The sequence below is a fragment of the Lactuca virosa genome, chromosome 9 (assembly GCF_052849685.1).
Source record: "Lactuca virosa cultivar CGN04683 chromosome 9, Lactuca_virosa_CGN04683_v6, whole genome shotgun sequence".
In the NCBI taxonomy this organism is placed as follows: Eukaryota; Viridiplantae; Streptophyta; class Magnoliopsida; order Asterales; family Asteraceae; genus Lactuca; species Lactuca virosa.
In genome coordinates this window covers 292,820,508-292,835,315 of record NC_136434.1, presented here as the reverse complement: position 1 = coordinate 292,835,315, position 14,808 = coordinate 292,820,508, and the positions used below count along the sequence as shown (strand labels likewise).

Sequence of the window (14,808 nt, the reverse complement as noted above, 5' to 3'; positions counted from 1 at the left end):
TGTTAAATGTCAAACTCCAAAAAATATGCAATCTAATGTTGTTATTAAATTAATAGTTGATGCAAGCATACAAAATATTATACAAAGTTTTTCTCCTCTCAATAGATCCCTTGGTTATAATCAAAACCTAGACTATAGCAATACACTTGATGCTTATTTCATAAATCAAACATGGGAATAATAAAATTACAAAAATAAAAAATTAACTAAAAAAACATCAAAACCAACCACACACACACACAGTCTTTTTAAACCCTAAGTTAGAAAAGCAAATTGGTGACATTTGCCCAAACCAATCACCACCTTCTTCTCTTGATCATTCAAAGATTTTTGGTTATGTCTTGTTTGTGAAACCCGTTTGCGGTTCACATAGTTGATGCAAGTGACACGTCAGCATCTCAAAATAGAATTTGAACCACTGAGATTATGCCACCTGTCATCTTCCTGTTTTGGCGCGTTTCATGCCATTGCTATTAAACGGAGACATGCTTGGGCTCATACTAGGACTCATGCTAGGGCTTTCCTCTCTTAGAGTACCATTTAGCATAGCCAATTCTCTTAGTTGATGCTTCTTGTAAGTGTCCATAGACTCATCCTAGTGATTTATAAAAATAAATCAAAAATATAGATGTTGTACATATAAGAACAACTTAATAGAGAAAAAAAAGGGTTTTTCTTACCACTGGCTTTAGGAGGTTTTCTAGTAGTGTAACTGCATGATCCAAACGTGAGTCAATTATATCTTCAGGAAATTCAGCTTCAAGCAACAGGTGAAGAGGATCATTCAGGTGTTCGTACCCTGGTTTATCTTTTAACTTCTCTTCCTGATTTCATTAAATAAAAAAAAAAAGTTGCTTTAAAAAATCGTATAAGCAAATATGTAACAATAACTTGAGGGATATGAAATAAGTTGAAATAAATAATACCTTAACAGAATCCTTAACGGAGCCTCGCCCTCTAATATATATTCTACACTCTGTCATGGCTTCTATCCTTTTTAGAGAATTTCCACGTGGGCCCAGAATTCGGCCCACAAAGTTATACTGCCATGTCATGATTCCATCACATGTTAGAATAAATTTGTAAATAAAAGAAGTTCAAATTATGATATATTTTTTTTACTTACATTTGGGAATTTTTCAACGGGAACATCGAGTCTGATAACTTTTTTTATAACTGTGGGGGTAGCCATTCCTGGTGATGCGGGCCACCCCATTGCAGAAGCTTGAAATGATGCCATTCTTTGGAGGAGACGATTATCCTGAAAATCAATAAATAGCAACGTACTTTTATTTTAATATTTTAATAAATAACTTTCTTTATAGGACATTGTACTTTGAAAAATCTACTCAATTATAGCAGTGAAAATTGATCTGTATTTGTATCAACTGCTTTTGAAAGGTTTTGGGGTTCAGGGATTATTTGTAAAACCTTTAAAAACTCAATAAAAGAAAAGAAAAAGAATGTGATGATACATCTGGTTGCATTGTGGGCCATGCCTCTACATCCATTGGACCCCTTTGAGGTTTTTGATTAAATGACCGATATGACCTGTCACGCAACATTCTCTCATGATCCACAAAATTATGATTCGACACCATTCCTGATGTTTTCATGATCTCTGCATAAACAACACAAACAAAAAAAAAGCAAATTAATATGTCAGAAACACGCACTACAACAACATAACATATAATATAACATAATTAGAGCTAGATCTTGTTTCTTTTTGACTTAATGGACTTAATGGAAAAAGAAGTTAGGGGTTGTTTCCTTTTTACTTAATGAGCTTAATGGGTTAAGCACCTAATTTGGACAGATAATCGTATGACTTTCTTTTTTACTTCACCTACACAGAATAACTTAATGGGTTAAACCAAAAAAAAAACTCGGCTTAATGTATTTAGACACTAACATTTTTCCTATTTACCCTTCTTTTTTCTACCAACTCTTCTCACATTAAAATTGATGAATATCGTGATTTTTTTTTTGGAATGTGAGGATAAAATGGTGATTTAAATAGTCTCATTCATGTGGTTTATTCGGTCTATAAAAAGAAGCAGACTTTATGCATACAAGACTTTATCAAGACAGACATCAATACCAATTCAACTATTTTACCTATACAGGACTTAATGGGAAATAAAAATCCCTTAATCAGGTAAGCTATATGCCTATATAAGTATATCCTTTTGACTTAATACAAAGAGAACACTTTATCAGGACAGTTTAAATGGAAAAGAAAAAAAAAAACTATCAAATGACTACAGTCTTCACCATTAACCATTAGCAAATTCAAAATTTATATTAAAAGAGTGAAAATGAATAAAAGAACCTTGATTTAAAAGCCTGCTGCATATCGGCATGACTTGCATAAATGGTGCCAACTTCTGCCTTTCTGCAAGTAATTCTGCCAAATATCTGTGTTGACAAAATCCCAAATAGTCAAATGCAAATAAAAATCAAAATGGAGACCATAAAATAAATATAGATAAGGTTTTATGCAGTTACTTCATTTTCTATTCCAACTGACCAATATAGAAATTATACAACAATAAGAAGTCAAGAACTGGTGAGGGTGAAAGCCATGAGATAAAAAGGCAAAAAGTGGAGCTCATAAATCATAATACATGCTTAACAGAAATGGAAGTTGATGTTGACGCTTGACAAATGTCACTCAATCTACAAACACTGGCATCACAAGACTTCAACATCAGAATGATCATGTTCATGATCTGCCAATTCTGTTCTTAATTTCAAGATTCTGAAAGCCAAGGATCCAAGCTCAATAAAATTGACAAAAAAAGCCACTTCTCCAAACAACAAATCCATACTTGTAAAAAAACTCACATGAACACCAAAACATGCAAACAAGCTCAACCCATATGCGAATTAACAGGTCAAATACCGATAAGTGTAGCATATGATTACAAAAATAACCCAAAAAGGAAAAAATAGATCCCCAAATAGTAGAATATCGGATACTAATACTAAGAACAGCAACAATCCCACAAAACAACAGAAACCCAAGATCCAAAAGTTATCAACATAGATAATCACATACAGAGAGTTGAAAGCTCAAAAGTTTCTAACCTTTCACGATCTGAGGGAGACGAAGACCTCTGAAGTGAAGTATGAACTCCAGTAGGAGAGTACTGGAAGTAACTTCCTGGTGGTATTCTATTCTCCATTAATGGTTAATCTTCTGTACTATGAAGCTTTCGGCAGTCAGCTCTGTTACGCAAAAAAGAAACCCAGAAGCATGAGAGGTGTCTCTGCACACAACACATGTATAAACAGATACAACACAGATAGAAAAAACTTACTGGGCAAACTTGATTTGAGGTGCGCGACGTTTAGGGTTTGTGAATTAGGTAAATGGGAATCGAAATGGTAATGGTAATGGAAAGACAGATTTCTTCAACTCTTTTCCCCCTAATTGGACCCCTCTTGAGAGGGAGAGGAGGAAAATGACAAGAGGGGTTGGAGGGTAAGAGAGAAAACTCACTGTACAGAATTGAAAGAGGTCCCTTATGGCGGATTCGATTCTTTGATTTGTTGTATTGTATTGTATATACCAATACGTATATGTATTTGTGTGTATTTGATTTGTTGTATTGTATTGTAAACAGTGACGATGAGGGAGAGAAGATCATCGCATAGGATACGAATCATTAGATTTGGTACTTTCATTTTGTGTTTTTTTAATCAGATTCTATGGGCTAAATGAGGTTAAATGAACCTGTAATTTTCTGATTATAATCCTTTATTTTAATTATTATTTTATAGTTTTTGTAATAGAATATAAATTTTGTCCAAATTTGTATATAATAATATCAATAACTACTATTTATATCCATTTTAACCGGAACTTATAGATATTTTATTAGGTACGATTGCCGTGAAAAATCCAATTAGTGTCGATTAATCTTCGATTCCCTCTAAGCGATATACAAGAGAGAATTACTAATGTAGTTATTTTCCCTAATTAACTATTTAAAAATAGCCAAAAATTAGTAATTGTCCAAAAATAACCCATGAAACCGTAGATAATTAGAACGGGCTACTGTTTCGGATTAACTATTATTTTTTTTTTCCATTTCGAAAATCTAAAATTGTAGGTTATAAATAACCTACGGTTTCCTCTTGACGAACTACGGGTTCCCAAACCATAGTCTACGGTTCTGGGTAAAAAGTCTACAGTTTTTTTTTTTAAATAAATGGAGAGTAGTTTTACAAAAAATATTTTTTAACAAAATAATTGTCAAAAAAACTACTCTACATTTATTTAAAAAAAAAATTAAACCGTAGACTTTTTACCCAAAACCGTAGACTACGGTTTGGGAAACGGTAGTTCGTCGAGAAGAAACCGTAGGTTATAAAATAACCTACGATTTTAGATTTCCGAAATGAAAAAAAGATTATAGTTAACGCGAAACAGTAGACAATTTTGTGAAACAATAGCCATTGCCCTAAAACCTTAGATTCACCCCTTTGACCGTAGTCAATTCTGGCCGAACTACTCTTTCGTGGGTTATTTTTGGCTAATGTATTTTTTTTACTATTTTTGGATAGATAATTAGGGAAAATGGCTAATTTAGTCATTTACTCGATATACAATTGATTAGGTAGTGCCTAACAATTAATCATTGCTTAGACACTTAGTGAAGTTATCGAACCCAATAAATTTTCAAACACTTTGAATAATCTCTATTTTAATAAAAATTATTTGAGTAATGTTACTCATGTGGTAGTTATATTAACTTATTTTGTTATAATATTAGTTGTATCCCTTTGTTAAGATTTAATCATCTAAAAAAATTAACTAATTACAATTTAGGGTCCCGATAATTCGTAATATCTAGTCATCAGTTCACCAATTTAGTACCGCCTAAGGATTTTTATAACTTTTATGTTTAACAGAATACTTTAGACAAATTGAATAAAATATTATATTTTTCAAAAAGAAAATCATAAAAGTAATATCAACACATTAATTATTATATATATATATATATATATATATATATATATATATATATTAAAGTTATGAAAAGTTTTAACAGTAAACCTGAGACATTTTGGCCAATTTTGGTCCCTTAAATTACATTTCCGGTCCCTCTATTTTTGTTTCTGTGTCACTTTAACTAGGTTACTGTTCATCGGGCTTGCTCCTCGACCATGGTAAGAAATATCCGTCGTTCAGTTTCTTTGTTCTTATCCAATCTTTTCTTCTCCCATCAAAATCGTCTAGAAGCCCTAAAACCACCCTACCCCACCGATCGATTTTGCTAACGTTCATCGCCACCGCCATCCAATCCACCGCCTCCACTCTCTCCATACCTTTACTCCTGTTGCTATAAGGTGGTGGGATAAAACCGACGCTTATTCTTCCATTTCCGCTCTGGTAGTCGGCTTCCCCCTTCACCGTCCACCGCCTTTCTCCATCTTTTATCTTATGGTTCCATCTTCCGGCTTTCTGGATAGGCCAAACGATTCCATCGATGGTTTTGCTATCCTAAGACTACTCTAAATCCCTATTAGTTCATGTACACCTCAATTTCTTCAATTTCATGAAGGTTAGTTTTGGATTTTTTTATTATTCTCTTCTTTTATCCATGTCTTCTTTCCTGTTTTCTGTAAATTTTGGGGAATTTAAAGGAAAAAAAAATCGTTACCTGTGTTGTATCATAAACATTTGGGGATGTCAATCGAAGTTTCGTTTACCCCGTGGTCAGTGATTTCTTAATTCTTCTGAAACTTCGCCTCTATTACTAACGCAGTTTCATGGCTTTTTGAAAAAAAATCCATTTCCAACCTCACAGAGAGGTTCTGTTGTGAGGTTCTGGGTACTGGACGAAAAGTTGTTGAAGGAAATCCTAAAGTTTTTTGATATTATTTACTTTCAATCTTCCGCCTTCTCTCTTAATCAATTTTAATGTTTCGAATTTTACACATTAGAGACAGGGGAAGTAAGAGAGCATCATGAGGAAGGAGGTAGCAAGAAGAGCTGGAATTCAAACTCTCGGGACCTCCAAAGCATTAGTTTAACAGGATGAACAGAGCATCTTGGCCATTTTGCTGTGAAAATCATGTAAAAAGGTAAAGTCACCCTTTGCAATTTTGTTGTAGAATACATTTACACCGTATGGAACATAGTTTTACAGATCTGAAGTGCAATGTGGCAGGCAACAATTGAAGAAAACTCAGAAGTCGGCTTCATATTCTGTCTTTTGCATTAAAAAAAGTAACATCAAACCTTTTTTTTATGCGGGAGAAGAATATCACATGGCCGGATATCTTTGAGGAGATACATGTATGTTCTTTTTACAACATTACTGTATATATGTCGCACTTCAATATTAAATGTTGTTTGTTAGAATACTATGAAACCGATATGTTTCACATTTTAACATATCAAGGTATTTACGTTTTCTACAATTTTCTATTTCCACTTGGTCTTATTCTTTAAACTTTAGGCTAATTATTATAGTTTTGCAGGACCGTGTGCGTGCAGAAACTTAGAAGACAACCATTTTACAACATCAGAGTTATATACAAGGCATAGTAAGAAAATATTTTCAACCATATGTGTATCGGTTTATGCCTTATGATTTAGTCTAAATTTGATTTTTTTTTTTTTTCATTTTTGGTCATATAAAATGGTAAAAGTATAATAAATTACTAACGATATGAAATATTTTTACAGGTTTTAGAAAATGTTAAATAACACTAAAATTTTGTATTTTACTATATGGTCAAATTTCGATTTCCTTTTACTTAAAATTGATTCACAAATGTTTTTAGGAAGAAAAGACGTTGAATTCGGTGGTAGTTTTCACAAAGGTATTTGAACATTTAACCAAGAGTGGCGAATGTGAAATGACAACTCTGTCCCTGTTGGAAACTTTAAGGTTGAGCCGCCTGAGTTGTTCTAAGGTCGTGGGGAGCATTTGAAGGTTAAACGACAAGTATGTCCCCGTTATGAAAGTTTGTATTGTAAACTATTAAATCATGATTTTTATCTTTGTTGTTTAGATAGGAATGCTGAAAAGTCGTATCCGCCCATGTGATATCGCAATAAATATTGGCAATGCTTGCATGATTGGGGACAATCCTTCGGATGATGTCAGGGCCGCAAGATAGATTTGTTTTATTACTTTTTAATATTTATTAAATTGAATTCTAATTTTATATAAACATTCGTTTTCCCTTTTTATTTATATATTGCAGGCAAGACATCCATGTTTTTCAATTTTGACAAGGATAGGTGTTTTTAGAGGAAGAGAGAACCGCTCAGATTATCCTGTTTATCGGGTGAGTTGGAGTTGAAATGATTTATGATCCTTTTTTTTCAAAATTTATTTGAATTTTGATGTTGAAAAGTACTTATTGATGCATAATACATTTTGGATGTGTGTATGTCTGATCCACTTTGTATGTGTGTGTCATATGATATGAATGTGTATGCTCAGATTTTATCATGGGTTTTTGCTTTCTAATGTTTTCATGTAATTACTGTGCAGGTCAGGTAGCAGAGTTTATGTTGTCCGGATTAAACGCAATGAGGTAATATTTTCCAACTTTTTTGTGGCCCTTAATGCCTTAATATACATCATTTCGTTATCTAATAGTTGCGGCATTAATTTATAATGGTATGGTCAGCTTATATATGCAGGAATCCAGCACAATCCGGCTTCCGAGTTATACCCGATTATAAAGCCTTGGCCATTTCGAGGGTGGGCAAGGAGCTACGTTTCTTTTTTTTCTTTTTTTATTTATCTAGCGTAAGTAGAACTAACATAAGTGCAATCTTCCGAGAAGAGAAGAATGTTACCGATCTAAATATTATGCTCCTAAGCTTTTGAAGGTAAGAAAATTTGTTATAATTCTAATAATGTGAATCTGGTCATTAAATCTCCGTATAGGGAGATTGTTGTGCTAATGTACATTCTTTTTTTTATTCTTATTTTTATAGCATACTGCAACACTTTGATATCTTTTCTTATTAACACATTGTCATGTGGAAATTCTATCCAATTATTGGATTGTATTTTCTTATTATAACATTTACACGTTTGTAAATGGACAAATCTCCTACAATGGCAACGTACTTTATTGTGGCTAACAACTTAGGCAATGTACTTTACTTTGACGCAAAAGCAACACCTTCCGCCCTCCGCAACGCGGGGGGGGGGGGAACTTTCTAGTTATATATTAGAAACCAAATGTCAATGAGTATTTCCACCGACAATTGGCATCCCTCTACCTTGTAAATGACACTTTCTATCTTTTACTTTTTAAAATATTGTGTAAAATGATATCTATTCTTCTACTTTTTAAAATATCATTTTGATTTGATCTACTTTAAACTTTGTAAAATGTCATTTTCATCCTATTTATTTTCTAAACTTTCATATTTATCCCCCGCAATATATGATAATCTTCACCCCTCTACTTTGTAAAATGTCAATTTCACCTCCTCAACTTTGAACTTTCTAAAATCTCATTTTTACCTCTTTTCTTTCCAAACTTTTGTGTTTATCTCTCGTAATATATATATATATATATATATATATATATATATATATATATATATATATATATATATATATATATATATATATATATATATATATATATATAGAGAGAGAGAGAGAGAGAGAGAGAGAGATAGGTTCAGGTATTCTAACTAAGTATTGTATTATTGTATGCATGATTGTGGACTAATAAAAAATTAATAGAAAAAACAATAATTAAATAAATCAATAAGGGTAACTAGGTAATTTGAGAAATAACTTCCACAAATACTCTCTATAATTTTGCTAGTTACGTTGATTTTAACCTAATTCCCCCCTTTTATATACGGCCTACGACTGATCTGATCAATCTTCATCACCGGTGTAGGATCAATCTTCATCACCGGTTGAAGACTCCTTCACGCCGACCATCCAATCGGCTACTGACCTAATTTCCCGGCGACGATGAAAAAGATACTGAAGAACCCCACTCCCGCCGTTGAAGATGCCATCACCAAATCCAAAAAGAGAACACGAAAGGTCTCCCAATCGAAACCGCAACCAGCGTTTACCATCGGCGACATAGAAGATTTTCAATTTAAGGAAGACGAAGTTAAAGAAATTAGGGCATCCTTGTTGAAATGGTACGATGTTAACTGGAGAGACCTTCAATGGCGGAGGATCAACGATTCCGATGATAAGGACAAAGATAGAAAAGCATACGTTGTGTGGGTTTCGGAAATCATGCTTCAACAAATAAGAGTTCAAACTGTTGTAACCTACTTCAATCGGTGGATGGAGAAATGGCCGACTGTTCATCACCTAGCTCAAGCTTCCATCTCAGAGGTAATTTTAGTTTTAGAATTTCAAATTTTCTGTTTTTTTTAAAACTGAATGCTTTTATTTTTACTTTTTGCAATTGCCCTCAACCCTATACTCACTGATATAAAGGAATAAGTTTTCATCAAATCTTTATCTCATTATTTGAATCCAGTCACACTCTTTTAGAATTTAAGAACTCAACTTCTCAGTTCCCTCATCTATGTAACTCAGTTTCTGTTTGATAATTGATACAATTGATAGTTTGTTTGATTGGTTGATAATGATACACCATCGATGATATTAATTATTTTCCCATGTCTTGGCTTCAAACTTCCATATAAGCATGAATAATTTTAGGGGTTTTAAACTTGGTTTGAATCCGAATTGGATTGAAAGATTTGTTTAGTGGGCAGTAGGCGAGTTGGCTTTCAATTAGAACTGATAAAAAAGGGTTTCAATTAATATATTAGACTTAGACTTTTAATTTTGAGTTGTTTGACTATATTTCATTTTTAGTTATGTTTGAATTAGAATTGTACAAGTCTAGAACGATTAGTAAAATGCATAGATGCTTTGATGCTTCTTTCATTTTGAATTAATTTGTTTATGTAGATGATTCAATGGATGATATTGGTGAGATTCCAATTCTATTGGAATGGAATTACGAATTCTAATTCTGTTGGAATGGAATCATGAATTCTAATTCTGTTGGAATGGAGTATGGATATTTTCTCACTGATTTATGCATGTTCTACAATTATTGTTTATTGCTTTTGGTGCAATTCACAAGTCCACATCTTTTTCCAAAGGAAATTAGTTTTTAATTTTCATTTGCTAATGCATTATTGGAATCTAAACTACAATTTTGTTTTGTTTTCACAGAAGTTGATGCTTGAAGAACGGACCACAAAATTGAAAGTGGTTCTAAGCAACATTATTCCTTTAGAATGTATTAGTGTCGTTGTTAGATTTTGATGTTTCTTTCCCGTTTTGAAAGTTTTTGTAGTTTTATTCTTTAACAATAAATGTAATTCTTAACAATTGTTACCCGTATTCTATAAGAAATAATGTATTTTTTGTTTTTATTCGTTAATTGATTGTTCAAGAATTTGTTATTATACAAGAAGTTTTTAAAGTCATGATCAAGAAATAGGTTCAAGAATATTTTTATTATTTATGGTTCAAGAATATTTTTATTTTTGAATATACTCATAAACATATTCTGTCAGAATGTCCGAATTAAAAGAATTATAATTCGTAAAATCTGATTTTTAAAATTAACAGAATCTATGAACATTGCTCTGATACCAATCTGTCACACCCCCAAACCAGACGGCGGAAACGTCTGGGGGTAGAGGACTTCATTTGTAGTATCACAACACATGTAATATAGTAATCAAAGTACAAACAACCATTGTATTAAAAAGTATAAATATTTACACGTGTTTCACATTGTATACTGAAACTATAAAGTTGTACAAAAAAAAAAGACAAGACATAAATAGCTCCATCTTCTCAAAAGCTCGGGGTGTACCTGTCTACTGGTTCCCTGAGAATACAAGTAATTTGAAAAGAGAGTATCAACATAAAGTTGAGTGAGTGCATAAGTATTTATCTATGTAAGAATATCTTCTGTTTCTTGAATATGTAAACTGTTTCCAGAAAATCCTATATTTTCTGTTGTATATGAAAAGTAGTTGTATTTGTATAAAACTGTTCTATTTGTAAACCAATTATCTGTATTTGTATTCTTTATGTAAACTTGTATCTTGTTAACTGTATCTTGTAAAGTGTATCTTGTAAACTGGTACTTTGAAAATGTACTTAAGTTTAGTTAATTATACACTAACGTATTGTTAATATCTTTTAAATTAGTTATTATAACCATACTAACTAGATGACCTGATCCAACGCTATGAATGAGCTGAAAGTTGATGATAACAATTGTCACTCACAGGCGTGTATGCCTGACTGTAGCTAGCAGTCCGAGTGCGGGATTGTCAATCCCAATATAGATCTATACACCCATTGTTTCGATCCCCTGTTGGAGACTCTGGTTATAATATCAGGACTTTACTATATTGTTTAAAATGAATTAAACAAACTGTACTACTTGTCTCATAAAAGCATATAAACGTTACATGTATATTAGTTATGAAAACCCAATCATTCTAAAGTAATTGATTGATAGTATGCTCTTTAATTAGTACTCTTAACATGTATCTGAAAGAATGTATATTCTTGAATAGTTTTGAATCAATCTTTGTTCTTGTAAAACAATGTACTCTAGTATGCTTGAATCATGAATTATTGTTCTCTGAATCATAAATTATACCTATTATAATTTATATGTACTTTCTGTATTGATACTTAGTATTAATGAATACAACCCCTTGCTCAACTTGTTACAAAAGGGTAATTGAAACTAAATGAATAAACTTTTATACTTGTATACATATACAATATATATATATATATATATATATATATATATATAAGTAAAATTTAAATGACACTCGGACAAATAACTAATACTTGTAATCCCACATCCAAACAAGGAAAAGGAACCAAAGTGGGTTATCAGTCTTAAATCTTTTAAATCTTATTTATATAAATATATGTATACTAGTATGATTTTTGGGGAAAATATAAGTTTATAAAATATTTAAAAGAAGTTTCATATTTTGAAATCCATTTTGGTGACTTGACGTCTTTTTGAAACAATCACTTAAAACCACTTCATTTGATGATACTGAAATTCATTTTGATAAGATGTTTGAAACCATTTGTTTTGATAACTGTAATCCATTTGAAATCATTTGTTATAACACAAAATCTTTGTGATGGACTTGTATTCCCCCCCCCCTCCCTTAAAACAGTAAAAACTATGAAAATATGGGGGTGTGAACTCACCTGTAGTGAGTGATACGGAAGTATATTTGGAAATAGGATGTAGAGTGTCAGGTGAAACCTTGAGCACACAAAGATCCTAATAAACATATAATGACATGTATGTGTATTTGATTAGTGTATAAACAACTAATTATAAGGGATAACACCCTAATAGACTAGGAAACTCTTAGATTGAAGGAATACAATCACATATGATTGCATAACTAGGGTATATGGCCACCCTATAGAGTTTACGGTCCAAATGACATGACCAAGTGAGTTTATGGTCCAAGTGGTTTACGGTCCAAGTGGTTCACGGTCCAAGTGTTCACGGTCCTAGGTGTTTACGGTCTTAGTGTTTACGGTCCAATGACCTTACGGTCATGGAGTTCACGGTCTAATGACCTTACGGTCATGGAGTTCACGGTCTAAGGAGATTCAACCGTAAACTCATCAAATATTTCATAAATGAAGGTTTTCAAGGGCTTCAATCAAAAGGCATCGGATTCTAGGGACCATGCTTAGCCTTAGGAAGGGTAAAGGCTATAAGAACACCCTTTATAAGGGTTTACGGTCTATGGAGATTCACTAAACCGTAAACACCTTTTGTTCTTGAGTTTCTTGATGTTTTCTAGGTGTTTAACAAGTGATTCAATTATATAACAAGCTAAGGGTAGTGTACTTACTTATTAGAAGCTTGTAAGGATGATTAGGATTCAAAAAACAACCGTGTTCTTGAGGATCTTTGATGATTTGTTGAAGATTTGGAAGCAAAATCTTATGATTTTTGAGAGAGAAATCGGCTCCTATGCTTGAAAAGTGAAAAGAATGGATGAAATGATCAACCATTATATATATAGGGAGGAGTTTACGGTTACCCTGACCGTAAACTCAAGGTCTCGACCGTAAACTCCTTTTTGAGGAGGTTTACGGTTGCTAGGTAGTTTAGAACTTAAAGTGACACTTCCAAATACTAATTCCTTTGATTCACTAGAGTTAGAATACTCAAAACAGGTTCCAAACAGTGATAACTGGAAGCAAAATGAGTCTAACACTGATAAATTTGAATGTTTACACAAGTTAGAAATTTCGGGTTGTCACATCATCCCCCCGTAAGAGGGAATTTCGTCCCGAAATTAGAGTTTAAGCAACTAAATTATTACAAATAACTAAGTAAAAAGATGAGGATATTTCAGTTTCATTTGATCCTCGCGCTCCCAAGTGAATTCAGGTCCTCGCTTGGCGTTCCAGCGAACCTTCACTATTGGGATACGGCTTTGCTTCGTTTGCTTGACCTCTCGGTCCATGATTTCTATAGGTTCTTCCACGAAGTTGAGGCTCTCGTCGATCTCGTCGACTGGGATAACAAGAGTCTCGTCGGACAGACACTTTTTCAAGTTTGAGACGTGGAAAAACAGGATGTATGTTACTTAGTTCTTAAGGTAGACAGAGTTTGTAAGCTACGGGACCGATTCTAGCAAGAATCTCGAATGGTCCTATGTACCTTGGATTTAACTTGTCATGCTTTCCAAAGCGTATCATGCCTTTCCAGGGTGATACCTTCAACATGACGCGGTCACCAACCTGAAACTCCAAAGGTTTTCTTCTTTTGTCAGCGTAGCTTTTCTGTCTATCTCTGGAAGCTTTAAGTCGCTCCCGGATTTGTACGATTTTCTTCGTGGTTTCGCGAATGATTTTCGGACCAGTGAGGGCACCGTCAGGAACTTGACTTCTAGCTAACTGCGTATCACCCACTTCAGCCCAGCACAGAGGGGATCTGCACTTACGGCCATAGAGAGATTCGAAAGGAGCAACTTTTATGCTAGTGTGATAACTATTGTTGTAAGAGAATTCGACAGGGGGTAAATGAGTATCCCATGCCTTACCAAAGTCTATCACGCAAGCTCGCAACATATCTTCTAAAGTTTGAATTGTCCTCTCACTTTGTCCGTCAGTCGGAGGATGGTAGGCTGTACTCATGTCCAGCCTAGTTCCCAAAGATTTTTGTAAAGACTGCCAAAAGTGAGAAGTGAATCTGCTATCTCGGTCGGAAATAATAGATATTGGAACACCATGCAGTTTAACGATTTCTTTGAGATAAGTTCTTATTAGTTTCTCCATTTTGTCGGTTTCTTTGATTGGTAAGAAGTGTGCGGATTTGGTTAATCTATCGACGATTACCCAAATAGTATCATAACCACCCGATGTCTTGGGTAACTTGGTTATGAAATCCATTGTAATCCGCTCCCACTTCTATTCTGGTATTTCAGGTTGTTGTAATAAACCTGAAGGTTTCTGGTATTCTACCTTTACTTTGCGCAAGTAAGACACTTGCCGACGAAGGTAGCGATTTCGGCCTTCATGTTAGGCCACCAGTATAGTTTCTTAAGGTCTAGATACGTCTTGTCTGAACCTGGATGAATGGAGTATCGAGTTTTGTGTGCTTCATTCATGACTACTTCTCTATAACCACCAAAATTAGGTGTCCAGATCCGGTTCATGAAACAATAGACTCCATCATCCCTGACTTTGAAATTTTTATCCATTCCTCTCAAAGTTTCACCTGCCACATTTT

General features: G+C 33.5%; 1 protein-coding gene and 1 long non-coding RNA gene across 3 annotated transcripts; one reads left to right on the top strand and one right to left on the bottom strand.

Annotated features, from left to right (window-relative positions):
* Positions 1 to 24: 24 nt before the first annotated feature.
* On the bottom strand, positions 25 to 3,558 carry LOC145137001 (RNA-binding KH domain-containing protein). Of its 2 annotated transcripts, none has more exons than XM_079071138.1 (8): positions 3,327 to 3,558; positions 3,094 to 3,234; positions 2,336 to 2,421; positions 1,500 to 1,621; positions 1,127 to 1,261; positions 927 to 1,043; positions 681 to 824; positions 25 to 595 (listed from the first exon to the last, which is right to left on the bottom strand). In XM_079071138.1, the coding sequence occupies exons 2-8, from the start codon at positions 3,189 to 3,191 to the stop codon at positions 437 to 439; spliced, it is 861 nt and encodes a 286-aa protein (XP_078927264.1). In that variant the 5' UTR covers positions 3,192 to 3,234; positions 3,327 to 3,558; the 3' UTR covers positions 25 to 436. The 2 variants fall into 2 exon arrangements, with proteins under 2 accessions (XP_078927264.1, XP_078927263.1); XM_079071137.1 differs by having other exon boundaries at positions 1,476 to 1,621; positions 3,327 to 3,555.
* A 2,508-nt stretch (positions 3,559 to 6,066) lies between these two features.
* LOC145141144 (uncharacterized) lies at positions 6,067 to 7,295 on the top strand. The gene is made up of 6 exons (XR_013722463.1): positions 6,067 to 6,102; positions 6,189 to 6,316; positions 6,502 to 6,567; positions 6,808 to 6,971; positions 7,039 to 7,128; positions 7,234 to 7,295. It is a non-coding gene; the product is annotated as an uncharacterized LOC145141144 (long non-coding RNA).
* The last annotated feature ends 7,513 nt before the right edge of the window (positions 7,296 to 14,808 follow it).